General features: G+C 39.4%; 1 protein-coding gene across 4 annotated transcripts in view; it reads right to left on the bottom strand.

Annotated features, from left to right (window-relative positions):
- The window catches only part of LOC140462897 (A-kinase anchor protein 7), a 192,165-nt gene that overhangs the window by 87,964 nt on the left and 76,315 nt on the right, over positions 1 to 27,886 (bottom strand). For all 4 annotated transcript variants that reach the window (XM_072556369.1, XM_072556358.1, XM_072556349.1 and 1 more), the window contains exon 7: positions 27,060 to 27,207. In XM_072556369.1, the coding sequence (XP_072412470.1) occupies positions 27,060 to 27,207 (148 nt within the window). The remainder of the gene's footprint in view (positions 1 to 27,059; positions 27,208 to 27,886) is intronic.

Raw genomic sequence — 27,886 nt, 5'->3', positions numbered from 1 at the left:
GAAGAATTGCAGTTTGCAGCTGGCAGTCATACGGAATGCACTTCAGGAAATTGCAAGGCTGTAGCCCATCGTTTCCCATCCAATTTTACTAGTTTCTTATTAATTGTGAAATTTTCTCTGAACCGTGGGTCTTGATGACAACATATGCCAAAAGAGTAAAAAAAAATGCATATTTTCACCAAAGCCCAGAAATCACATTAGTATCCTACAATACAAATTCCAAATGTTTGTTAAAAAAAGGGAAATGTTAACACAAACAAAATATTAAACATTTTCTACAGTTCAGTTATTTGATGACATTAAGTGATTGCTTTCCAACAATATGGATAAAGCAAGTGACTTGGTTCAGAAATGTATGCCTGGCCGAAGAAAAGAACATAAGAAACAAGAGATTAATAGGCAATACAAACTGAGCCAGTTGTACTGTTCAATAAGGTCAAGGCTAAACTTTTATATCATTCCACTTTTCTGCCCTTTACCCATATCTCTTAACTCCCTTATTCCCAAATTTAAATATCAATTTGACCACTGAACATGCTCAATGACTGATCATCCATAGTCCTCTGGAGTAACAAACTTCAAAGCCTCAAAATCATCTAATTAAAGGAATTCCTTTTCGTCATTGCTGTAAATGTAAGCCTCCTGTTCTGACACTTTAACCTGATATATAGACTCTCTAGTCAGGGAAACAGACGTTCAGCACCTATCCTGTCAAATTGCACTGAGAATGTAATATATTTCAATGAGATTATATCCTAATCTCTCACAAATACCCCTCATCCCAGGAATCAATCTAGTGAACTATTCTTGCATTTTAGTGGGAAATATGTTCACCATCAAGGAGGATAAAGACCTCTATGTCCTCTACACTGAGCATGTAAGAAACATAATATTGCAATGCAACAATGGGTGAGGGAATTTTTACGTGTTTTAACCCACCAAGAATCTTGTTTGCTGAATAAATTTTCAAAAACATCTGCAAAATAACAAAGTCACAGACATATCTGTTAATGTTCCAAATGTGGAAAATATGAATTAGTTGTAAACAGTGTGGCTCTGGTCAATGTCCAAAAGTTATAATTACACAATTATCCATTATAATCCATTTCTCAAACAAATGATTTTGGGAAGATCTTAAATTTACCATCTGCTGGAAGCCACATGAATTAACTATTAGAGTGCTTGTAAGAAGCAATTTCAACCTCAGTTTGAACTTGTTGATTCTTAAAACAATTTCAGGGAATTGAGAAACTGCAACTGTAACCACTAGGCAATGAAGGCAGGAGATGGAAAGTGGGAAGGTAGGCTAACATCAGTCATGGGAAAGATGCTAAAATCCATTATTAAGCAGGCAGAAGTTGGAAGTTTAGTACAGAACCCGGCAAAGTCAACATACTTTTGTCAAAGGGAAATAATGTTTGACAAATTTACTAGAGTTCTTTAAGCAGGATGGATGATGGGCAACAAATAAATGTGGCATATTTGAATTTCCAAAAGGAGCCCAAACAAGTACCACATACATTTTGCTGCTGCTATGAGCAGCTTGGGATAGTGCACTGATTCTCCACACCCACTACTCCTGGAGTCACCAGAAGAATTTACAATTTAATCCAAGTCCACGATTTACCTGTCAGATGAAATCAAGTCAACAGATCAGGTATTACTATTTATCATAAGTACGTAAATTCTAATCATAAGTAAACAGCTATGAACTATCAACATGTGGCTCTATTGAATGGCATTCTGTCCTTTTTCTAAAACATCTACACACATGTACACAGACACGGACAAACAAAGCATCAGTTTTATGGGTGGAGAGGGAAACAAAAACTGGCAACCACAGTTCAATTGCACACAGGGTTTGCTGAGACAATCCTTTTGCTTCCATGGCTTTCTGTTCTTTAACCTCTTCTCTCCAGGTTATTTATCTTCTTTGCAGGAAGAGCAGGCATTGAGCACACTAATTACAAAGTCACCTAGTTACCGGTCAAACACTGTGGCCTAAAGCAATTAGTGGGAGAAATTAACTGGCTTTCTTCAGACTTGAAGTAATTTTACTGATCAGAGAAAGACACAGCCCTTCCAGTTCGAGATAAAAAGATGTAACCCCATATCATTCAAGCTGTTCAGCTGCTTAGGATCCAATCAGAGGGCCACCATCAGACTGATGACCTTTGGCCGTCAATGACTGGTTACAATTATACAAACCAATCAGCTATTTGTTGTCATCCAAAACTCACTCTGTGTACATAGTCCCAGTACTGTGCCATCAATTTACATCTTTCCCCACTCCTTGCAGAGCAACAGTGTAATCATAATTTCGAATTTCAATAATTTATTTTCAAAACTTCAAACATTGCTTTCCACAATCCCTAACTTTAAAACAATTCTCTTCCAATTTCAGTCTACAATCAAAATGTAGAAAATAAAATAATAAAGTCTTCATGCTATGCAGGAGAAGAGCTTAGATTACAGAATGATCTGTCAGTATGCACAGAGGATTGCCTAACTAACCGAAAATAAAACATTGGAATAAATCAGCCCCTTCAGGTTGACAATCTGCAATTAGTGAAGTGTTACAGGACATTAGGGCTTCATCAATTTGCAATCTATACTAATTATTTGGATGAAGGGACAGATTGTCTTGTTATTAAATTCACTTTTGGTAGAAAGAGATGATTGGCAGCCACAAGCAGATGTGTCATAATCCTAGTGAATGGAGCAGCAGACTCAATTGGCTAGGTGACCAACTCTACTTTTAGTTTTGACAATGTCATGATCATTATGATCTTAATGGATATCTTTAGAAAGGTTGCCATTTTGCTTTCCAAACCCAAATTAACTCTCATCTGCTATTTGAGGTCCTAAAGTAAAAATGGACTCCAGCAGCAATTCTAACTTTGGTGTGAGCAGGTTGGTCAGCACAGTTTTAACACCAGGCGATGGTTACTGTGAAGAAATTTGTAATGCGGATACAGAATCTGCCATAGGAAGGACAAGGCAGTTTTCAAAATTCAAGAATGTATTACTTTTATTTTCTGAACTACAGGTATTGCTTCAATCCAAAATAAGGTCCACAGCACCAGACTTTATAGGTGTTATTTTCAAACTGCACGTTCCACATAACGTCTACTCTAAAGTTGCAGCAAGAACTGCAATCTAAAGGAGTCATTAAATAGTTATAGATTAGTTGCTAATAGATTTCTACTGCCTGTTGTTGGATTAGAAGAATCAGTTTTCTCTTTATTCTTTCATGGAATGTGTATGTCAACAGCAAGACAAAACTTTGATACCCATCTTTTATGTCCCAAATGAAATGATTTTCTAGGTCATTTCAGATGGGTGTTAAGTCAATCTATTCTATGAAGTGTCAATAGACCCAAAATGGTAACTCTGGTTTCTCTCCATAGATGCTGCCAGACCTGCTGAATTTCTCCAGAAATTTCTTTTTTGTTTGTTTCAGAGTCAACCATGTTGCTTTGAGTCTGCAGTAATATGCAGGCCAAACCAGATACTTACCACAAATTTCTCTCTCCAAAGGCCATTAGTGAGTTAGATGAATTTGTACAACACAGAATGAGTTTCATAGTTAGCTTTCAATTCCAGATTTATTCATTAACCAAATTTAAAAATTTCTCCAAGGAGTGGTGTGGCTTAGAGTCATAGAATCATATTCATACAGCATGGAAACAGACCCTTTGGTCTAACGAGTCCACGCCGACCAAGTTCCCGAACTAAACTAGTCCCACTTGCCTGTGTTTGGCCCAAATACCTCTAAATCCATGAGCTTATGCAAATATCTTTTAAATGTTGTAACTGTCGTAACTGCCACTTTCTGTGGTAGTTCATTCCACACACGAACCATTCTGTGTAAAAACCATTCTGTCCTTTTTAAATTTTTCTCCTCTCATCTTAAAAATTTGCCATGTAGTTTTGAACTCCCCCATCCTAGGGAAAAGACCCTTGTTATTCACCTTATCCATGCCCCTCATGATTGTATAAACCTCAATACGTTCATCCCTCCTACGCTCCAGTGAAAAAGGTCTCAGCGTTTCCAGTCTATTTTTAGATCTCTAACCCTCTATTCCTGGCAACATCCTGGTAAATCTTTCCTGAACCCTTTCCAGTTCAATAATAACCTTTCTATGACAGGGCGGCCAGAACTGCACACAATACTCCAGAAAAGGCCTCACCAATGTCCTGTACAATCTCAATATGATGTCCCAACTCCTTTACTCAAAGGTCTGAGCAATGGAGATAAGCGTGATAAACACCTTCTTAACGAGCCTGTCTACCCAGAATGGTTGAAGGTCGCAGTTTACACTACAAGGCTTCTGCTCAGAACACTTGCTCCCAGTCAAAAGTAACACAGGTCAAGAAAGCTGCTCAAAAGGGAGAATGAGGAAAAGGGGGCAGAGAGGATCCAAGTTCACTTCACCACATGCTACATCTTATATGCTGGCACTACTTTAGCAAAATGAGTCTTGTATCTCATCTATGGCTTAGTCACCTCTATGAAGGAAATAGGTCCTTCCCATCCACTCTATCCAGGTCCCTGAGAGCCTTGTGAAACTCAATCAAATCTCCTCTCAGCCTCCTCTTTCCAAGGAAAGTAATCCCAGGCTATCCAAACCTTCCTCATAACTACAAGTTTCCTGACGACATCCTCAAAAGTCTCCTCTGTACCCTCTTTAGTGCAATTGCATTCTTTATGTAATGAGGTAATGAGAACTGTACACATTTGTGGCCTTCGCCGCATCTTATAAAGCTCCACAAAAGCTTTCCTTCAGTAATCTCAGCCATTAAAGGAAAGCATTTCATATGCCTTCTCAACCATCTTATTATCCTGTTCTGCTACATCTTTCATGCCCTGAAACAAATAGTTTGCTTGTCATTTCAGACGGCTGTTAAGAGTCAATCTACTCTGAAGAAGGATCAATGGACCTGAAATTTTAACTTTGCTTTCTCTCCACACACACTGCCAGGCCAGCAACTTCTGTTTGTGTTTCTTGACTTCAAGCATCTGCAGCCCTTTGTTTTGTTTTTGTTTTTGTTTCAGCGTCAATCATGTTGTTTTGAGTCCTCAGTAACATGCAGGCCAAAACTGGTAAGTACCATAAATTTCCCTCTCCATAGGACATTAGTGAGTCATACGGATTTTTTACAACAAACAATAAGCTTTCAATTCCAGATTTATTCAGTAAGCAGGTATGGGTGAACATGCAGGTGAAGGTCACTCACTTCCTCCACACCTCCCGGTATCTTCACATCGCTTTTGTATTTACTGCCTAGTTTGACCTCCTTAAATGCATCACTTCATATTTTTCCAGATTAAAGTTCTATTTGCACTTTTCTGCCCACCTGACTAGTCAATTGATATTCTCCTGCTGTCTACAACTTCCTTCCACATAGAATCATTGCTAACCATGCAACCAATTTTCATATTATCTATAACTTCCTGATCATGTCCCTGGACTAAAGTCCAATCATTAATATACACCATGAAAAGCAAGGATCAAGTACTTGGTCTTGTGGAATCCCATTGGAAACAGTGTTCCAGTCACAAAAGCATCCATCAAACAATACCATTTGTTTCCTGCTGCTGTAATCAGCTCGTTAGTTCTCCTGGATCCCATGAGCTTTTACTTTTTTAACCAGTCTGTCCTGTGGAATTTGACATTAACTTTGCTAAAATGCATGTAGACTATCTCAACATTATTAATCCTCCTTGTTACCTCCTCATAAAATTTGATCAAGTTAGTCAGAGACTTCACTGGACAAATCTATGCTGACAGTTTTATTGATTACTCAGTGATGGCATTTCCCATCTATTATAATTGATTTTACAATTTGCCTAACACTCAGGTTAGATTGACCTACATGTAAATATTTTATCTGCACCTCACATGGTCATAGCACCCACTATTTTCATCCTGGCTTCTTTTAACAACAGCCTGGGATACATTTAAATTGGTCCTATTGATATGTTCACTTTCAAGGATGTTAATTCCCTGAATACCACCTCTCTGCTGACATTTATCAAAGCAATATTTCACACTCTTCCTCAAGTAGTGTCTGTATCATCCCTTCTTTTATCAGAACAGATGGAAAATATTCATCAAGAACCATACCCACAATTTTTCACATCTAAACACATCATATTTTTGGTGTTTAAAGGATTCTACTGTTTTCTTAATTATCCTCTTAATGTATTGATAAAACATCTTTGAGTTCTCTTGGATTTCTCTTGCCAATATTACTATTATGCTCTCATTATTTCTCCAATTTCCTTTTCAATTTCACTTACTGCACTTTCTACACTTCTTTTGGCATTCTGCTGGATTGAGTTCTCAGTGCGTGACATAGCTTTCCAGCCTTATCCTGTTTGTTCTTTGATATCCAAGGAGACTGGATTTAGCTTCCACACCCCTTTACTTTGTGGATATATGACATTTACTCTGTTCTCTTTAACTTTCTCTTTGAACACCTCCCAATGCTCAGGCACTGATGTTCCTTTAAGTATCTGTTTTTTGTCCTTTTTTTGCTGAATCACTCCTCACCTCAATTCATAACTTTAATTCCCACTCGGCTTTTTTCCAAAATAATGTTAAAACTAACTGAATTATGATCATTATCACCAAAATGCTCCCCATGCCAAACTTAATTTCCTAAAACTAAATCCAGAACTGCATCCTCTCTTGTTGGATTACCTGCACGCAGGCTAAAAGCATTCTCATGAATGTACTTCAATTCTGGTCCCTCCACTCCTTTTACACTACAGCAATCCCAGTCAATACTGTGGTGGTTAAAAATCCCTTATAATGACTGTCCTTTCTCTTTCCTTTTCTCAGAGATTTATCGACGTACTTGTTCTTCTCTTTCCCCTCTGGATCTATGGTACACTCCTAGTTGTGTGACTACTGTTTCTTCATTTCATAGCTCAAGCCCCCCCTCACAACTGCAATTGTCTTTGACCAAACCATGTCTGCGCCCCTTTTTAATTCCACTATCCCATCTGAAAATGTTGTAACTAGAAACATTGCTTCTTGTCCCTCTTTAAGCTATGTTTCTGTGACATCTAGTTATCATTTCCACATTTCTATCTACATCCTTAGCCTGACTTAGTTTGCTAACCTCCTTGCACTGGAGTAGGTATCCTTGAATGCTGACAAACACTTTTTTTTAAAACTTTCATTTCCTCTGTCTTCCAGGCTGATCTATTAATTTTCTGTCTTCATTTTCATTTCTGAATTTGATCCATCTGAATTCAGTCTCGGGTTCCCATTCCCATACTGAGTTAGTTTAAACCCTGCCTAGCATCACCATTAGTCTGCTTTAACCTCCTAGTTCAAATCTCACTAGCATGTGACTGTGGGCAATTCAGAAATTACCAATTTTAAGATCCTGCTTTTTAATGTTTTTCTAGCTGTTTAAATTCTACAGACAGGTCCTCATCCCCTTAATTTGTCTATATCTCTAATACAGAACACAACCTGTTCAGCTTTGTCTGCCAGAATCTTATGCAGTCACATAGTGGTAAGGTGGTATGGTAGATTCATGTCTGCAGCTGCAAAAGCACCTGCTTGTTTCTCCTGGTTGTAGAATCCCCTACTATCATTGCCCCTCAGCTCATACCCCACACCATGTCCCACAGTCCCTATGGATCTGATTCTGCCTGCAACCCCACACTGACTTCACTCTGCCCGATCAACCATCACACTCATCACTGTTCAATCTACACTTTTCCGGGTAACACAACTAGCTCATCCTTTAGACAACTCCAATCTTTTAACACAGTTCTGTTGAAGGATCTACACTTAAAACATCAAGCTGGTTTTTTGTTCTCTATGTATACATTAAGAACAGTATTTTCTGTTGCTTTTTGATTTAATCACTCACATAAATGTAAAAGAATGTCACCAACAGTATGATATTGATTCATCACCATGTTTGTATTTATTTCTCAAGAGATCTGAACATGAAATCTTACCGATCTTATATCTTTGCCTTATGTTAGCCCAATTTGGGAGTAGAACATTCATGTAAAAATAACAACAGGTTTTAGGTGACACAATGGCCCACTGTGCTGATGTTCCACATGAATGTGCATTTTCACAGAAACTACGCACTACATTTGTTATAACATCAAGGAGTGCTGGAAAGTCTTGGTCAAATGAATTCTGCATGAGAAGGGAGGGAAAGGCAAAAAGTAATGTAAAATTGATGAGCCTCAACACTGCATTTTGAAATTCATTAATTTCTGTGTGTTCTGCCCAAAGGCAGATCCTCGCCTCATTGCCTGCTGATTCTATGTCCCCAGCCTTTTTCTTAGCAAGATTTGTTCACTGGTGACTTGCCATTGTCTTCTCTCTTTGGAGCAGGGTGAAAAGACATATCTCAAGGGTATCTGTAAAGACGACACCTTTTTATCTTTCTATAAATGAATTGTCTTCCCAATCTTTCCCTCCATCCATAAGACACTGTATTTATGTGTGTGTGTATGTGTGTGAGTGAGAGATTGAGTGTGACGGATGTGTGGGTGGGTGTGGTATATGCAACGGTTCATGGTTGTTTACCCACAGTTACAATCTTTTCATTTGTAATTAATGGCCATTCTTGCTAAGTACCTGGTCTGTACTTTCTATCAGCCTGGGTTAAAAGATAGCTAGAATGGGGAATTTCACATATCGTTTAAAACTTTTGTGATGACTCAGGAATAATGGGGTCTTGATTTCCAGCATCCTACCTTCGTGAGGCATATCATACCTCAGACAGAATGGGAATTGAACCCATGCTGCTACCATAATGTTGAACCACAAAACAGTCAAGCAGTGGCTGAGTGCACCCAACCTCCATGTTTCCAAATAACAAGTTCAAGTGTAGTATTGAGAAGATCCGAAAGCAAGATGTTACCTTAATCCTTTAACACTAAGAAAAATGCATTGTTGTGTGACCAGGAACAGGGCAGAAATAGGAAATGAGGGCACATCTCCATGGTTAAGTAACATACTGATATTTTATTTTGCAACTGCAAGAATTTATTTATTGGACATTACAATAATGTTCATATCCAAGAAGGGAATTTCCTCTCATGGTGACCAACAGCCCGATTTTGCAAGCCAATTTGTGGTTAAACGGACAGATAAATGAAATTTAATTCACAGAAGGGTGGAGTCATAGATTTTGGTGGAAAGACTGAGAGCCATAATTAAATTAAGGTTACAACTTTAAAGGGGATGTTATGCATTGAGGAACCTACTGCATATATGCAAAAATCTTTGAAAGTGGCAGATCAAGTTGACAAAGTGGTTAACTGATATAGGAGATCCAGGGCTTTAACAAGGGAGACAAAGAGCACAAAAGCTAAACAAAAATGAACATTTATAAGACACTGATTCATTCTCAGTTAGAATACTGTGTTCAATTCTGTGCACCACACTTCAGTAAGAGTATGAAGGAATTAGAAACGATTTAAGAGAATGGTTCTAGAGATGAGGGAATTGAGTTAGGAAGACAGTTTGGAAAAATTGAGGAAGAAAAGGCTGAAAGTAGATTTGATTAAAGTACTCAAAGTCACAAAGTGGCCTTGACCGAGTAGAAAGGAAGAAACTTTCCCTTTTGGTAAAAGGTCCAAGAACCAAAGCTGGCATGAGGAGAAATCTCTGGAATGCACTAAAACTACACTGAGGGAGATTTAATTATGCCTTAAAAAATTGAACTGGCTGCTTATCTGAAGAGAAATATTTGTGCAGCTAATGGGAAAGGGCAGAGAAGGACTGAGTTATTTTTATTTACTTATGGGACGTGAGCTGGCCAGCATTTATTGCTCATCCCCCAAATTTCAAAAACTTCATTCAACTAACTTTTCTGCTATTTACCAAACTCATGGTTTATAAACATCAGAGAAAAGCAATCCAGTGCTTATTGTTTTATTTTAAACCTTTCAGAAATTATAGTAAGCTAAGCTAAAGATTGACAAGACCTGTAGTAACTGCATTTCCAACATAAAGACTTGACGCTCACTGCTAAATTCACAAATGTTTAGAAAATTAGTGGGACTTGGATAATAAATTGCAACAAAATAGTGATCACGTAAAGAGGGGAGTCTCAGGACACATCTACTGGAAGAAATTGTTAAAAATGAAGAATATAAAAGAAGAAGCCAAGAAGCACAAGATTGTGGTTCATTATGGTTTACCAATGGCATAAGGAAGAGCACGTATGAGTAGCTTTGAGCTTCTGAAAATGGATTTCAAGAGTCTAAACATGTAGATTTGGGAGCAGAACCTTCACGGTAGTAATTTCTGAATTATGCCCAGCATCATATAATGGATCAAACTGGCACGGAAAGATTAAGTTTGTCAAAGTGTAGCAATGATTGTCACCAGAAGCTTTTCTGTAAGCATAATGGAAATCCCAATTGTTATGGACTAGGTTAGACCCTCAAAACACTCTTGAGCAGGCAACCCAGACCATAACTTTGCAATTTGTTTTGGTAAGTGTACAGTGAGAATCATTCGGAGTAAGCTAGCTAGGTTGACTACTCGGTTTTAAAACAGACAGAAAGTTATTCACAAATTACACAATGAAACACAAAGAACAGAATAAAGAACTCCGACAGAACTCAGTCTATCCAAATTAGACTTAATTATGCTGTTCTGAATATACAGAACAGTCCCAATAAGCAAACCTCATTAAAAACTGATATAAATGGAACAGATACTTAAAAGTTAAAGTTAGAAGCGTAGAAAGAGAGAGAGAGTTTCCACACAGCTCACTGTTGAACTCTCAAGTAGTTCTGAACTGAACTGCTCAGCTAGAGAGCTGACCACTCTCCTTTCATTATACAGGTCACTTCTAAAACATGACCACGTTGTCCTGAAGTCTCATCTGCTTACATATAAACAAAAAGGCTTCTCAATACCCTTTGATTTCTGTACCAAACCAGTCCTATCAGAACTGGGAGTTAGTTTATGACCCCTCTGAAAAAAATACAAGGTTACAGTATCCTTGAGGAAAGGAACAGCTTTTATAAAAAAAAGGGACCAGCTTTGTGACACAATGCTTATTAAGAAAATGGCAGAGTTGCTCAATGAGTACTAGTATCTGTTTGCATAGTGGGAAAACAAGGACAAAATACTGTACCAACAGCCCAAGGCTAAAAACAAGCAATGGAATGAAAATGGATTACATGTTTAAAAAACAGTCTCAGAGGAATTGATAGGGCTTGGAAGAGATTTTTTTAAATAATCTTAGGTAATCTACCATGTTAAAATAAATGAGTGACAAAATTCAAGATGCATTTATCAGAATTTTTCGAAGCTTTCCGAACTCCAAAGTTGTGATTTTGACCTGAAAGATTGCAAATTTGATTGCATTACTTTAGAATGGAGATAAGGAGAAATCAGGTAAAACAACAAAGATCAGTTGTTTTAATGCCAAATGCAAGGCGTTTACTGGTTTGCAAATAGTTTGAAACATTTAACATTTCTGGCTGTGGTTATTTCCTACGGCCAGTGAAATTTTATATAGATCAGCAATTGGGAAACTCGTCCCAAATCCAACCAAACTGAGGACAGCATTATGTTGTGGATTAAAATGAAGAATTGACTGAAGAATAATTTTATCTCCATCCCTTCAAATCTCTTGAACCCAATTTCCAAAGATGAAATGGTAAAGTTCTGATTCATTGCTTCACTTTTTCTTAACCCAGAGAACTTTCAGTTATTTTGGAAAAAGGCATTTGTTTCAGAAGATTCTTTCAAATTGTTCCAAACTGATTCTTTTCAGAAGTCTGAGCTAAACCTTTGAATATTGTATTTTGGGCATGCAAGTCCAGACAAGTCACGGTTGGAAAAGCAAAAAGCAATTCATATTTAGAACAAAGTGCAGTAGCTGAGAATTACTATACTGGATTCCACACCCACTATGAAGGAGCAGTAATAACTATAGTAAAAAAAGTAGAGACATGTCATGTATATGTGATGTAGAGTATGTCATGTGATGCAAATAAAATAATGTGGATGCAAATTTAAAATTTACAACAGATGATTTTAAAATTGACAAAGCTCCTGAAGTAGAAATGAAATTACATCAACGTTGGTGTCTTACTAACTTTGTACCAGCAGATGGAGTCAGTACCCTTTTGGTTAAAATCAGATGTGGCAGTGTCAATTAAATTTTGTTGAGGTACACTTTAAATGCTATTAGGAAATCTTCTGAAGGATGTTGTCTTCACTCTTAACTCTATCCAGCCTTGGCAAACTAAGTACTGGTTAGAAGTTTTTGAAGCCTAGAAACCAGGGTTGCCGATTCTGGTTGCACTGTACTTCTGAAAGGTTTTAAAACATGACTCGTGTTTCCAGTTGCACTGCAAGTGCCATCCTGCCACTGGTAATCCATGTGGCAATCCATGTGGCAGTCAGTTAATGAAGGCAATTCTAGTGGTCACAATACCTTAGAAATAAATGTAGATTTTGCATACTCCTACTGGTTTAACACACACGTATCAGGGTCACAGTGCCCCATGGCAACTGCAGCCCGACTGTATGTTGTAGCTTGTGGTCAGAGTGAAACAAGGGGAGGAGGGAAGGTGATGGCCAAGTGATATTATTACTAGACAATTAATCCAGAAACACAGGTAATGTTCTAGGGACCAGAGTTCAAATACCACCATGGCAGAAAGTGGAATTTGAATTCAATAAAATCTGGAAATAAGAATGAAGATCATGTTGTTGATTGTCATAAAAATCCCCATCTGGTTAAGTCACCTCCTTCATGGCAGGAAACAGTCATCTTTACTTAGTCTGGCTACATGTGACTCCAGACCCACGGCAACATGGACAATTAGGGATAGTCAATAAATACTGGCCGTGCCAACAGCACCCACACCCCATGAACATATTAAAACAAATGGTCTTGCAAAACAGTTAGGGAAATGAACCTTCAATTCCAGGACATAACCCATTCTATCACAACACATTAGAGTAATAGTGTTGTGGCATCAATTAATTAAACTCAGTGGAATAGCAATTGAGATTTCAAAACCCAATACCATTGAATTCAATAAAATCAGATATGTGGGTTTGGAACATCTCACTTGATCACTGGTGCACTTCATTAAATGGAATGCTGTACCCTTTATAGGGTGCACTTGACTTCAATCTCACATACTTGTAGTCAACCTTTAATGCTCCCAAGCCAATACAACTTGACAATAAGCACTGTAAGTCAGCCCCTCTCACAAAAGCTAGAAAAAATTATGATTTAGCAACCCTTTTCCAGTCTTTGCCCTCCTTTCAATCAAATTTAGCTCCAGTTAGTGGCAGCCTTGATACATTAAGCAAATGACCATGTTTTAAATCTTCTTTTACAGGATTCAGGCACTGTTTGCTAGGCCAACTTTAATTGCCCATTCAAATTGCCCTCCAGTGGTAGTGAGGCACCTTTTTGAACTGCATTTGACTCTTGGGAGTAGAGACTCCCACAACGCTGTTAGAAAGGGAGCTCTAGTATTTTGACTCAGTGATACTTAAGGAATAGCAAGGAAGCTCCAAGATAATGTGTGCCTTAGAAGGGAGCTTGCAGGTAGTGTTATTCCCATGAATCTGCTTCCATTATCCTTCCAGGTGGTATTTCATGGTGAGAGAACCATTGGTAAGTTATTGCAGTGCATCTTACAGATGTTATACACTGCTGTTACTGTGCGTCACTGGTGGAGGGAATGCACATTTAAGGTAGATATGTTGCCAGTCAAGCGGTCTGCTGTGTCCTGGGCAGTGTCAAACCTCTGGAATGTTGATCGAACTGCACTCATCCAGGTAAATGAGGAGAGTATTCTATCACATTCCTGACTTTTGTCTTGTAGATAGAGTTTGGGGACTTAGGAGGTAAGCTATTTACTGCAGGGTTCTTAGCCTCTCATTTGCTCTTGTAACCACAGTATTAATGTAGCTAGTCCAGTTCAGAATATGGTCAATGGCAAATCCCAGGATACTGGGGGGACTTGGCAAAGGTGATCCCATTGAATGAAATGCTGAGGTGACCAGATTCTTCATTTGCCACAATTACTGTCTGGCACTGTCATTTGATAGTCCTAATTTGGATGCTGTCCAGGTCTTGCTACACATCTACAAGGATTGCTCCATTATTTGTTTACTGATGAGCCTACTTAGTGAGTGTTAGCAGAGAACTGGACCACATAGGGAAGCCCAGCCAAGTTCAACTTTGCATAATCTGACACTCACACCCACACATCCCAATAGTAGTCAAAAATAACGAGAAGGAGTAGAGAACCGGAGGTTTCCTCTTCCTACCTGAGAAGCACCACAACTGTTATGTGTGCTGACACCAACAAACTTTGCTTAGAACAGAAATGCAATGTGGGTTTTCCTGGTTTAGGAACATTGTGACATGTTCTGCTTTATAATGAAGAGTGAGGGGGAAGCCATTCACCCCTTCAGTGAAATAAATTTAAATCAAGTTTACAGGATGCAATCCTTTGTGTGACGCGTCAATCAGATGTCACTAGTATCCCAAAATAAATTGTAATTTACATTTTAATTCCTCTAATTTATAGACCAACTGCTGATAATTACTTCAAAAAAATAGATTGAAATATGAATAGTCCAAAGGCTAGTTCATTTTCAGCGCAAAATGTACTTATTATATATTATCACCAGTTCAAGTGGCTCAGACTTTCAGCTATCCTATGACTGTCAAAACAATGGTTTGAAGCACATTACCATTAAAACACAGCACAGATATCCTAAAAGATGTACTTTTGTAAAGACAATCAAAAATAACAGATAGAATAAGTTAGCAGCTGCAGCCTAATTTTCTGACTTTTTGGTTTTTAATTGCTCAAACTTCACACTCAGGTTTTCAACAATTACTCTGAAGAAAATCTTAGCTTTGATTCAATTAATAAATTGATTCAGCTATGAAGAGAGACCAAACAACCTCAGGATTTTATATTCGAGTCAAGAAGGCTGAGGGGGCAATCTGATTGAGGTATACAAAACCCTGAGCCGCATAGGGTCGGCAGACATGGAGAAACATTTCTTTTCAGGAAAGGGCTCAAAAGCCAAGGGGCACAGTTTTAAGGTAAGAAGGATTTGAGGAAATTTCTTTTCACCCACAGGATGCTGGGTGCCTGGAGTTTACTGCCCGACAAGTTGGTAGGGGTGGGAACGCTCAAGATATTTAAGTACTTCAATAAGAATTTGAAATGCCATAGCAGACAAGGATACCAGCCAAGTGCTGGAAAATGGGATTAGAATAGATAGGTGATCGATAATCAGCATAAGCATGATGGATTGAAGACCTTTCCCCATGCTGCAACAGCTCTGGCTGACCAAAGAGCAACAGATGTTTCAGCAGGTTGGTGATAGCAGGTCACCACCCCTCCCCGCCTCCCACTTATCACTCCACTCCTGGGGCTCCCAGCCTTACTCCTGATGAAGGGCTCCGGCCCAAAATGCCGAATTTCCTGCTCCTCGGATGCTGCCTGACCTGCTGTGCTTTTCCAGCACCACACATAGAAGAGTGAAGGCAGAGGCAGAAAACCTCAGGATTCCACAATTCCCAACTAGCCACCCTCTCCCTCCTGGCACCTTCCCCTGCCACCTCAGGAATTGCAAAACATGCGCCCACACCTCCCCCTTACCTCCATCCAAGGCCACAAAGGAGCCTTCCACTTCCATCAAAGTTTCACCTGCACTTCCACGATTGTCATTTATTGTATCTGTTGGTCTTGATGCGGTCTCCTCTACATTGGGGAGACTGGATGCCTTCTCGCAGAGCGCTTTAGAGAACATCTCCGGGACACCCGCACCAACCAACCCCACCACCCCATGGCTGAACATTTCAACTCCTCCTCCCACTCTGCTGAGGACATGTAGGCCCTGGGCCTCCTCCATCACCACTCCCTCACTACCCGATGCCTGGAGGAAGAACGGCTTATCTCCTGCCTTGGAACCCTTCAACCCCAGGGCATCAATGTGGACTTCAGCAGTTTCCTCATTTCTCTCCCCTCGCCTTACTCCATTTCCAACCTTCGAGTTCAGCACCACCCTCCTGACCAGTCCCACCTGTCAATCTTCTTTCCCACCTACTCGCTCCACCCTTCTCTCCGATCTATCATCTAGAGAGAGAGTAACATGCAAGAGAGAGGGGAGAGAGATTAACAAAGGTAAAGAGTTAAACAAGAGAGTATAGAAAGCGTTACAGTGAGAGGTGGAGGGAACAAAGGGGTGGGGGAAAGCAAGGGATTAGAGAGATAGAGGAAGGGGAAAGGAGAGTGTAAACGGTGGAGGGAGAGGGAAGGGAGGAAAAAATGAATTGCACAGTAAAGGCACAGACTATTTCTGCTGGGGCAGAATGTTAGTTGGTACTGATTCTCTTCGTGAAAAATGGGTATTTATGTGGCCAGGAGAGGAACCTTTGCAGTTCAGGGATTTCCAGACAACCACAGGAAACAACCAATATCTGACATTACGACTCAGCAGAAGGGAAAGTAGCAAACTCGATGGATAGGAGAGTAACTTGAGTAGTTCCTTTAAAACTATACATTGACAGCATGGTGTTACATATAACTGTGGTGTGGGGATTGTGTTGCAAAACAAGGTATGAAAACTTTACTCTAAACAGTATTAATTGCATTCTCCCAAGTTATCTTATTTTTATTCATTCATGGGACGTGAGTGTCGTTAGCTGGGCCAGAATTTACTGTCCATCTCTAATTGCCCTTAAGAAGGTGGTGTTGAACTACCATCTTGAACTGCGATTTCCAAGTCATGATAGTGTGTGGTTTGGATAGAAACTTGCAGATGGCGTTCCCATGTATCTGTTGCCCTTGACCTTCAGTAGTTATGGTTCAGTAGAGATCGTCTAAGGAGTCTTGGTGAATTTCTGCAGTGCTTCTTGTAGATGGTACACACTGCTGCTACTTAATGTTAGTAGTGGAAGCATGTTTGTGGATGTGGTACCAATCAATCAATAAGACTGCTTTGTGCTTGATGGTGTCAAGCTCCTTGAGTGTTTTTGGAGTGGCAAGTAGGAGTATTCCTTCACAGATGGCTTGTGCCTTGTAAATGCTGTGGGGAGTTTGGCGGTAGGAATCCTGCAGCAAGAAAGAGACAATTGGTCATGGTTTAACTTGAGGGTCACCCTGCTTCAGGCAAGAGAAGAGGTTGAGAAGGAGAATCCTTTGTGGTAAACTCAGCCATTGCAGGGATTGAACGTATGCTGTTGGCATCACTGTGCATCACAAACCAACTAACTGAGCTCAATCAACCCTCAAGGTCGTGATCTTGAACTACCAACCTTTCGGCTGACAGTCAAACCTGCTGACCAATTCTGCCACTGATTTCTCTCTTGTTGAAGATGATCATTACTTGGTATTTGTGTGGCACAAATATTACTTCAATCAGGGCAGAGACACCCCATCCAATTTCGAACGACTCTAGTTTTAGTAGGGTTCCTTGATGCCACAGTCTAACGTTTACCAAGTAGTATCTTGTCAATAGTTACCTTATCGCTCATTAAAGTAAGTCTTGAAAATTACAATCTTGTGGTGAGTTTTCTTCAAGAAAATTGCTGAAAATTCAATTATTTTCAAAAACTCCAATGATTGGTCTCAATGGAGATCATAAAGTACTGAAAAATGCAAACGTGCTGAACTTCTTTCCCAACACTTCTTTTATTTCTTTCACTCTTCTTTTTTGACGTCTCTACAACTATGTAGAAATTGTGGCAATTATAATGAGAGAATTATTAATATTTGTCTTTGATCATGCATTGTAAGCCAGTACTTATTACACATCCCTAATTGTCATTGAGAACATGGTAGTAAGGTGCTCTCTTGAATTGGTGCAGTCCATATCAATTGGCATATGCACATTGATATTAGGGAGGGAGGAAGTTCCAAGATTTTGGGCTAGTGTTAGTGAATAAATGGCAGTATAGGTCCAACCAGGATGCCTCATGGCTTGGTGGGACATAGTATTATTACAATGCATATTATAAAATCACAATTTATATTATAAATAACTACAAATAACACATCTGAGTCATGAGACATTAGCAGAATGTGTAATGAGAATGTCAGTTTCACATGGATGTAGTGAACAGAGTTACAGACACCAAAGCAAGGTCAAGAAATTGTACACCACAAAACCAGGGAAAAACAATCCTCAGAGAAATCGAACATTCTGGGAATGAGTACTGGAATGTTAAATTGGAAGTAACTGAGCAGACCACAGAGTTTAAGCTCTATATTCGTCAGTGTCTCAGTGTTATCAAACTAGTTTAAACAGTTTAGAGAAAGATTAAATTGCAATCATCCTCAATGAAAGCACAGGGACCTAGGGGAGTATTATGGAGACCAAAAGACTAAATCATAGCAAAGCTCATATGTAAGGGAGGAGAAATTCAAGTAACTTTATTTTTTTAATCCAGATGTTCTCTATTATACAGCAATGTGTACTTCAACAGGAAATTAATTCACAAGGTCAATGAGATTGCAGATGCAGACCGAGAAGTGAATTTTGAAAGGCGTGTTCTCAAGATTGTTAACATCTGTAATATTTTAAGAGAGACTACTACATTAGCTTCAGCGATAAGGCTGAAATGCAATTATGTCTGTAATGACCAAGTGCCATATCCACTCTTGGATAAAACTGAAGATAAAATTGATTCTATGGTCAGGCAAAAAGTAATTTCACTAGTAACAGCACCAACAAGACAATGTTCCAGAATGGTTATGGTAATAATTCAATAAGAACATGTGTGGATCTAACTTAACTAAACAAAGCAATGAAATGAGATTCACTTAATAGCTTCAAGTGGATGTTGGTTTAAGAAAATTAGCTAAGAGTATCCTTTTTAATCAAACTGGGGTTGAACAGCAGATTCTGGCAATTACCTCAGGATCAAGACTACAATGATAACCTAGAAATATATTTTTGGATATTATAACTTCAATAAATTACCCTTGGAATAGTATCCACACCACAAAGCCAAACACATTAGAAAGCATTTTTGGGTTAACACAAATTTTGGACAATATACCAATGTTTGGAGCCACAAAAACAGAGCAGAAGCAAAGAATTAGAACAGCTATGAAAGTATTTCAGAAACAAAAATCTAACATGAATAAAAATTAAGAGTCTGCAGAACTATGAATAAAATTTCTTTGGCACATAATTGAAGTGGCCAATATAACAGGTGAGAAGGTTTTTTTCTAAAGTTAGCAGAGATAAATTAATCTCCGAGAAAGATGAAAGGGTCAACAATAATGATAAACAAAATTAAAGAAATCCTAGCACATTATGACTGACGTCTACCCAACCCAACAGCAGCTAATGCATATTCATTAGGATCAGGGAATCATTCAGATGCAGAAGGATAGAAAGACAGATTAGTTTATTGTACTTCTAGATCAATAACTGGAACAACAGAACGCAGTGATTTGGCAACATGAACATGTGAACAAATTATGGATTTTGTATTGGGCCTACATTTGAATTTGAAAATAGATCATAAACCATTGGTCACTCATCTGAATACAAAACAAAGATGCCACCAAGATTCAATGTCACGATTAGAGTGGTGCTGGAAAAGCACAGCAAGTCAGGCAGCAGCTGAGAAGCAGGAAAATCGATGTTTTGGGCAAAAGCCCTTCATCAGGAATGAGGCTGGGAGCCTTGGGTGTGGAGAGATAAATGGGAAGGGGATGGGGCTGCGGGGATGGGGGAAGGTAGCTGAGAGTGCAATAGGTGGATGGAAGTGGGGGTGGGTGAAGGTTTAGGTCGAAAAGCGGGATGGAGCAGATAGGTGGGAAGGAAGATTGACAGATGGGACAGGTCATGAGAATGGTGCTCAGCTGGAAGGTTGGCACTTCACCAGTTTCCTCATTTCCCCTCCCCCTACCTTACTCCACTTCCAACCTTCCAGCTCAGCACCGTCCTCCTGACCTGTCCCATCTGTCAACCTTCCTTCCCACCTAACCACTCCACCCTGCTCTCCAACCTATCACCTTCAGCCCCACCTCCATCCACCTATTGCACTCTCAGCTACCTTCCCCCGCAGCTCCAACACCCCCCCCACCTCCCATTTATCTCTCCACCCCCGAGGCTCCCAGTCTCATTCCTGATGAAGGGCTTTTGCCCAAAACGTCAATTTTCATGCTCCTCAGATGCTGCCTGACCTGCTGTGCTTTTCCAGCACCCGACTAATCTTGACTCTGATCTCCTGCATCTGCAGTACTCATTTTCACCAAGATTCAATGTGTCAGCTTGAGGCTAATGAGGTATAACTTAATAACTGAATACATACACGGGAACTACTAGACAACAGCAGACACACTTTCAAGAATACCAAAAAAATGCAACAGAGAAAATAAACTCACAGCACAGAAGAGCTTGAAGCTTGCAAACCAGAAGTCATAGAACATTTACTGGCTACAGAAAGAAAATTTCAAGTAATTAGGGAAGAATAAAAATGTTTTTTAATTCATTCACTGGATGTGTGCATTGCTGGCCAGGCCAGCATTTATGGCCTATTCCTTGCAGCCCTTAAGAAGGTGGTGGTGACCTGTCTTCTTGAACTGCTGCAGTCCATTTCATATAGGTGCATCCACAAGGCTGTCAAGAAGGGAGTTCCATGATTTTCACACAATAACATGAAGGAACAGAAATATATTTCCAAGTTAGGATCACAAGTGTTTTGGAGGGGAATGTGCAGGTGCTGTTGATCCCATTTGTTTGCTTCCCTTGTCCATTTAGATGGTTGTGGTCATAGGTCTGGAAAGTCCATTCTAAGGAACCTTGACATATTTCTCTAGCACATCCTGTTGACAGCACATATAGCTGCTATTGTGCATCGGTGAAGGAGCTGTGAGCTCCAATAATCATAACTATCTTCCTATGTGCAAAGTAGAATGCCCATCAGTGGAGAGTTTCTCACCCCTATTCCTGATTTCTATTGATTCTGATGTAACAGGGATTCTTGAATATCAAGGCCTTGAATATCAAGGAGAGAAACTCCCACCTCTCTCGGGAGTTCAGTTCTTTTTTTCATGTTGGAACTAAGGCTAGAAGCTGCATAGCTCTGAATGAATCCAAACTGAGCATGTGAGCAGGTTATTGCAATGCAATTGCTGTTTGATAGCTTTTTAGTTGATGGCCTTTCAACCACTTTACAAATGATTCAATGTAGACTGATGAGGCAAAGATAAAAGTTCTTCATTATTGTCATGGATTACTACACAGGGTGGACTGAGGAAAATAATCGACACAAATATTTTGACAGAAGCACTCAAGAAAATCTTGGAAAGACACAACACTCCGAACATTCTATTCCAAGACAATGGTCTACAGTTTACAAATGAGTAGTTCAAGCAATTTGTATGTGAATACAATTTTGTTCAATTCGCAAGTTAGCACGGACATCCTCATTCAAGTGGAGAAGCTGAGTAAGTAGTTTGTACAATCAAGATATTATTGAAAAAGAACAAAACATTTATATCTTGAATTGTTAAATACAAATCAACATCACCGTAGAGTATCACCAACACTGACGATGGGTAGGAGATTGAGAGCATGAGTTACATCTCTGTCATAGAGCTACAGCCAAACATCACTGAGAATGCCCACAAAAGGGACATCAAAGATCAAAGCGACAAACAGGCTAGAAATTTTAATACAAGGTACAGAACACAATTGTTACCAAAGTTACACCTGCAGAGAAAGCATGGATAAGAGATCCACAGAGAGGGGGAATGATCACAGAAAAAAAATCTGTAACCAAGATCATATTAGGGTCGAAATAGATCAAGAGATAATTATAGCACACTAATATAACTGAACAAGAAAATATGGAACTATCCTCAAGACAAGAGAAACAAGAGACCTCAACAACCGATCCAGGAAAGGGAAAAAAAATCAGAAAGGAAGAGTGAAGAGCATTAATGATCTCATAATTAAAATAAAACAGCATCAGAGAGACTGGCCAAGTTTCCAAGAAGATCAACTCATTGAGGTTTGAGACTTTGGAGGGGAAGATGTTTGCAAGTGGTAGAGATGGGGTGGTTAAAGGGATAAAGACTTTGGGTCAGATGCAGTAATGTTGCATGAGCAAAACATATAGTGATGTAATGTTAAACTTAGAGTCATACGATTACTTAGAGTGATCTGGAAGTAAGCAGAAACCATGCCAGAGTGTATATGATCATGTGTATTTACCAAAGTGTGAATAAAGAGCTTTAAGGGAAGCATTTTAGATTAAAAATAGTACTTAGCAAAATAGGACTTAAGAATAGGAGTAGGCCTTTGAACCTGCTCCACCTGCAACCAAGATCAGGCTGATCTGATTGTGGTCTCAGCTTCACTTACTTGCCAACAGTGCAAGCCTCGATTTGCTCGTTGATCAGAAACATATTGAACTCAGCCTTAAAAAGATTTGAAGGCCCAACTTCTACAACTTTCCAAGGAAGAAAATTCCAAACTCTAATGATTCTCCAAGAAAAATAATTCTTCCTTGCTACCTTAAACATTCCACACTCTAATGACTTTCCAAGAAAAATAATTCTTCTATGCTGCCTTAAAAGGGAGACCTCTTATCCTTAAACTATGTCCCCTAGTTTTAGTCTTCCTCCACAACAGCAAATATCCTCCCAGCATCCATCCTCTCAAACTGCCTCAAAATCTTATGTTTCAATAAGGCTACCTCTCATTGTTCTAAACTCTAATGACTACAGGTCTAACCTTCTCAAACAGACATTGTATAAGCCCATCATCATCCCAGGAGTGAGTCAAGTGAACCTTCTCTAAATGACTTTATTTGAAAATCATGCTGTTTTTTAGGAGACTAGAACTGTACACTTCCCTATATACGGCCTCAGCAACACCATGTATAGCTCCAGTAAAAGATCCCCATGTCGATATGCCATTCCCTTTGCAATAAACAACTATCCATTTGCCTTCCTAATCACTTTTTTAATCAGGCCACCCAAATATTTCAGTGCCACTGAATTCTGCAATCTTTCTCCACTTGCTACTGCTTTTCTGTTCTTCTTGCCAAAATGGACAAGATCACCTTTATCTACGTTATACTCAGTCTGTCAAACTTTTGCCCACTTAACCTGTCTCTATCCCTTTGCAGACTCTTTACTTCCTCTTGCCAGCTGCGTCTTGTTTAGTTCTAGAATGTAGTCCTCAAAGAAATTGCCTGGAAAGACTCTACAAAGTAACCTTTCAGGCTTCTTTTGAAAATGTGATTCATCTAACCTAGTTGTAAGTTAAAGTCAACCATGATTCTTGTATGTGCCCTAATTTATTTCTTCCTGCATGCTGGACTATGGTACAACTACTCTTCAGAGGACCATAACCACTCCCACAGGGACCTCTTATCTTTACTATTTTTTGGCTCCAATCAAAATGATTCTGCAGCTTGCCCTTTTGAGCTAAATTAATCTATCACTACTGTACTAACTTCATCCTTTACTAACAGAGCTATCCCATCATATCTGAGCTTCTTGTGATTCTAACTTGTCAAATTTCCTGTAATATTCAGGCCCAGCTTTGTCAACTTTCAACCATGTCTTTGTAATGCAAACCAGGTCACAAAGATTAGTCTCTATCCGCTTTAACAATTCATCCCTTTTTGTTACCTTACAGGTCCATTACCCACCTCAGATGCATTTCTACCCTTCTGTCAATGACCACTTTCCAAATCAGAAAACCATTTTTTGATTCAATTGCTGGATGTGAGCATTGCTGGCTGGCCTGCATTTTATTAACTGTCCCAATTACATTTGAGAAGGTGGTAGTGAGCTGCCTTCTTGAAATGCTGGCGAGTCAGGAGGTGAGTTACACACTGCGGCATTCCCAGCCTCTAACCTTCTCTTGTAGCTACAGTATCTATATGGCAAGCTCAGTTGAGTTTCTGGTCATGATAACCTCCAGGATGTTGATAGTGAAGGAATTCAGTGATGATGATAACACCATTAAATAATAAGGGACAATGGTTATATTGTATCTTATTAGAAATTGCCATCGCCTGACATTTGTGTGGCATGAATGTTGTCCAGATCTTGTTGCATTTGAACACAGACAGCTTCAGTATCTGAGGAGTCGCAAATGGTGCTGAGCATTGTGCAATCCCCACTTATGATGGAGAGAAGGTCATTGATGAAGCAGCTGAAAGTGGTTAGACCTAGGACTCCATCCTGAGGAACATCTGCAGATGTCCTGGAACTGAGATGACTGACTCTAACAACCATAAGCATCTTCCAAAGTGTCAGGTATGACTCCAACCAGGACAGTTTGCCCTGATACCTACTAATTACAACTTTTCTAGGGCTACTTGATGCCACACTCGGTCAACTGTCGCCTTGATGTTGGGGGTATCACTCTCACATTCTAAGGTGTACCATCATCTCTTCAAACAAAATGTCCAGGTAAATTTCTTTTCGCTGAGGTAGTGCAGTGTCTGTAACTCAGTCCCCAGGCCAATGACTCTGAGCTGAAGTCACAGGCACTTACTGCAGACGTGTTTTTCCAAGTTGACACTAGTATCTAGAAGCTCTCACATTCTTCAACAGGAATCTGTCCTATATTTCGTTATTTAATTACAATAAACAGTCCCGTATCCAGCTCATGTTGGATGAATGTGTTGATTGTGGCCTGGACCACTCATAAGTACCATCAGTGGGATGTGTTGAAAAGGACAGAGATGGTATCCAAACAGTCAGTTTCCCATATGAGGAAATCTACTCCTCTTGACTGTTAGTTGCATGAGAAATCCAGATAAAAGCGACTTCACTCTATTTGAGCATTTTATTTCTTACTTTCATATGTTTAATTTTAATGCCACTTCTTGCTAATTACTGTATTACTAAGTTGTATTAATACAAAGACCTTCGCCATTTCAAATGAGTAATTTACACTTACATTTTGTTCTAAATTCCAGCTATTTATGCATGCTCCCAAGAAAATAAACCCACCAGGCAATAAGGTTTGGGCTTATTGGCCAGCTGGCATAATAATCAACTTGTTAACATCCAAGAACACCTAATCTTTCATCACCTCACATTAATTTATGCTCTTTTTAAAAATTTATTCACAGCTTTGCCTGTCCCCCGTCTCTGCGCCTCTTCCTCAGCAGAATCCTTATCCACCGCCTCAAACTACCTTTCTTTCTTGGCTCCACCATGAGCAGCTATATAGATGCTACCTAAAACCTAAATCTTCCATAATTCTCAGCAACTTTCCACCATCCCCTCTTATCTTAAGACCATTCTTAAATGCCGAAGAACAGAATAACAAGATGCTTCAGTCACAGCTCCCTTCCCTTGATAGTAGACTACTGTTACATATTTATCAGAACAGCCTGCCAAACTCCATTCACCATCATTCTACAAGGAAAACATTGTGCAGTACAATGGCACAAGAGCAGTGATGTAGAACATACACTGCCAAATGAATCCATTGCCAGCAACAGTGCAACTTCCTGCTTAGTTCATAACACAGCAGACCCTGAATGAGGTTATTTTACTCTCAAATGCTATGGTTTCAGCCCAACCTCCCTCGTGATAGAACAAATACACTTACGACAACATCATGGATGTTGTAATGCAGGCCTTGCATTTTATCTGCAATGCACAGAATTAAAACAAATATTTTTGTTAGACCTGTCCCTAGAACATGCACGATAAAACAAATGAAGAGCTATTTATGTATAATCAGAAGAAAGCATTTTATTAATGCATGCAAATTAAAACGGCTGTGGAATGAAAACGAGATTAAATTTAAAGGTAAACTTTTGCTCCACTAAATTGAACTTTTCAAATTTGAAATAACTTCAAGATGTGATAAACCATTTACAAGCAAATTAAATGTAGTTAATGAGGAATCACTATCTTAATGCACAAAAACATGTTTGGTAATGTGCAGGATTCCTAAGATAACAATCAAATCAAAGACCTGATCATCTCCTTTTGGTGTTGATAGAAGGTTATATTCGAAACATATCAAACTTCTCTTCTTCAAATAAAGCTAAGAAAAAAACCTTACATAGCTGCAGGAGTGATCAGGTGTGTGGCTGCCTGGACAGCACCGGACAGACTTTCTTCCATGATCAAGACTAGTTTAAAGGGACAACACTGAAATAACGTCAGTATGCAAAAACCAATGGAACACTCGTGCCATGTGACCTTGTAGCTTCTGCTGAAAGGCCTACATTGGGCCTCAGTTTAATGTCTCAAACAAAAGCAACACATCTTGGACAATGCAGCATTCCTTCAGCATGGCAACATAATGTACTTTTGAGCAAGAAGAAATTGAATGTTGGGTGGACCATAGTTTTGTAACTCAGAGTTAAGATTGAAATTTCAATATTCACAAAGCCTGATTTTGATTAAAGGGGTAGGGGGAGAGAGAGAGAGAGAGGGGGGGGGGGGGGGGGAGAGAGGGGGAAGAGAGAGAGAGAGAGACACACACACAGAAAAAGAGAAAACAGAAAAAGGTGGGGGCGGAGAAAGAGGTGGGAGGAAGAGAGAGAGAGGGCAAGAGAGAGTGTGGGCAAAGAGAGAGAGTGGGCAAAGAGAGAGAGGGAGACAGAGAAAGAAAGAGAGGGGAAAAAAGGAAATACAGAGAGAGGGAAAGAGAAAAATGGGACAGAGGGAGAAAGAGATGGGGAAAGAGGAAAAGGGATAAAATGGAATGAGGGGAGGGGAGAGGGAAAGAGGGTGTGGGAAAGAGGGGGAGGAGGGAAAGGAGCAACGAAAGGGGGAGGAAAGGGGGGAGGGAAAGAGGAGAGGGGTAGTGAAAGGAAGGGAGGAGTGAAAGCAGGAGGGGGGCAAGAAAAGAGTGAGAGGGTAGGAGAAAGAGGGAGGGAGCAAGACAGAGAGACAGGGAGGGAGCAAGTGGAGAGCAAGAAAGATAAGTATGAGCAAGAGACTTTGTTCTTTATGCCATTGAATAATGGCAAAGATCATGTAAAATATGGTACATTAATTTCAAACTCCATGTGAGTTCAAAGCATTGTTATACACTTACCCACAGGAACTGATGTCTCACAGTGATAATAGCCATTTGGTTGCTTTTTCTTCTGCATTGAGCAAAGATGGAGACAAGTCACAATCTCATCACCCAAATAATGATCTTCAAAATTTTTATACAGTTCTGGAGAAAATTTCTTTATTCCCTGCAAAAGGTAAATAATTTTGTAGTGTTAACAGCAATGATCATAAGTCTGCGATCACTTCAACAGAAATATCACATAATCTGTGTTTGAAAGCTTATACAAATTTTGTAATTAATTTGACTATTCACATTGCACCAAAACAATTTAATGATACATTTGCAATTCTCATTTTTCTTCAATAGGTACATTTCTGAAGGAAAATCTGTTTAGTTGTCTAATATATATAAATTGGTGAGAGGAGGATTTAAGATGGTCAGCTAGCTCAGTTGGTTAGATGGCTGCTTTGTAATGCAGAGTAACAGCAACAGCATGGATTCAATTCCCACACAAGCTAAGACTGCCTTAAAGACTCTCCTTCTCAACCTCTCCCCTTGCCTGAGACATGATGACCCTCAGGCTAAACCACTCCCAGTCATTCTCACTCTGATGCAAGGTAGTTGGGTAAGAGTATGGTATTTTGCGTGAATCAGTTGGAAATGCTGCATTTGTGCTGATACAGGATCCATATGCCATGTTGGTGGCTCGCAGCCGACAAGTTTGTGAAAAGAAGAAAGAGAGCAGGAGATTTAGGGAGGGAATTGCAGCTAAAGTCAATGGTGTACCAAATAAAATTATAAATGCTGAAAAGACCAGATTAAATAACTTCTGTTTTAATTTATTCATGGGATGAGATTGTCAA

Source organism: Chiloscyllium punctatum, chromosome 3, assembly GCF_047496795.1.
Source record: "Chiloscyllium punctatum isolate Juve2018m chromosome 3, sChiPun1.3, whole genome shotgun sequence".
In the NCBI taxonomy this organism is placed as follows: domain Eukaryota; kingdom Metazoa; phylum Chordata; class Chondrichthyes; order Orectolobiformes; family Hemiscylliidae; genus Chiloscyllium; species Chiloscyllium punctatum.
This window is presented reverse-complemented; position numbering and strand designations above follow the sequence as displayed.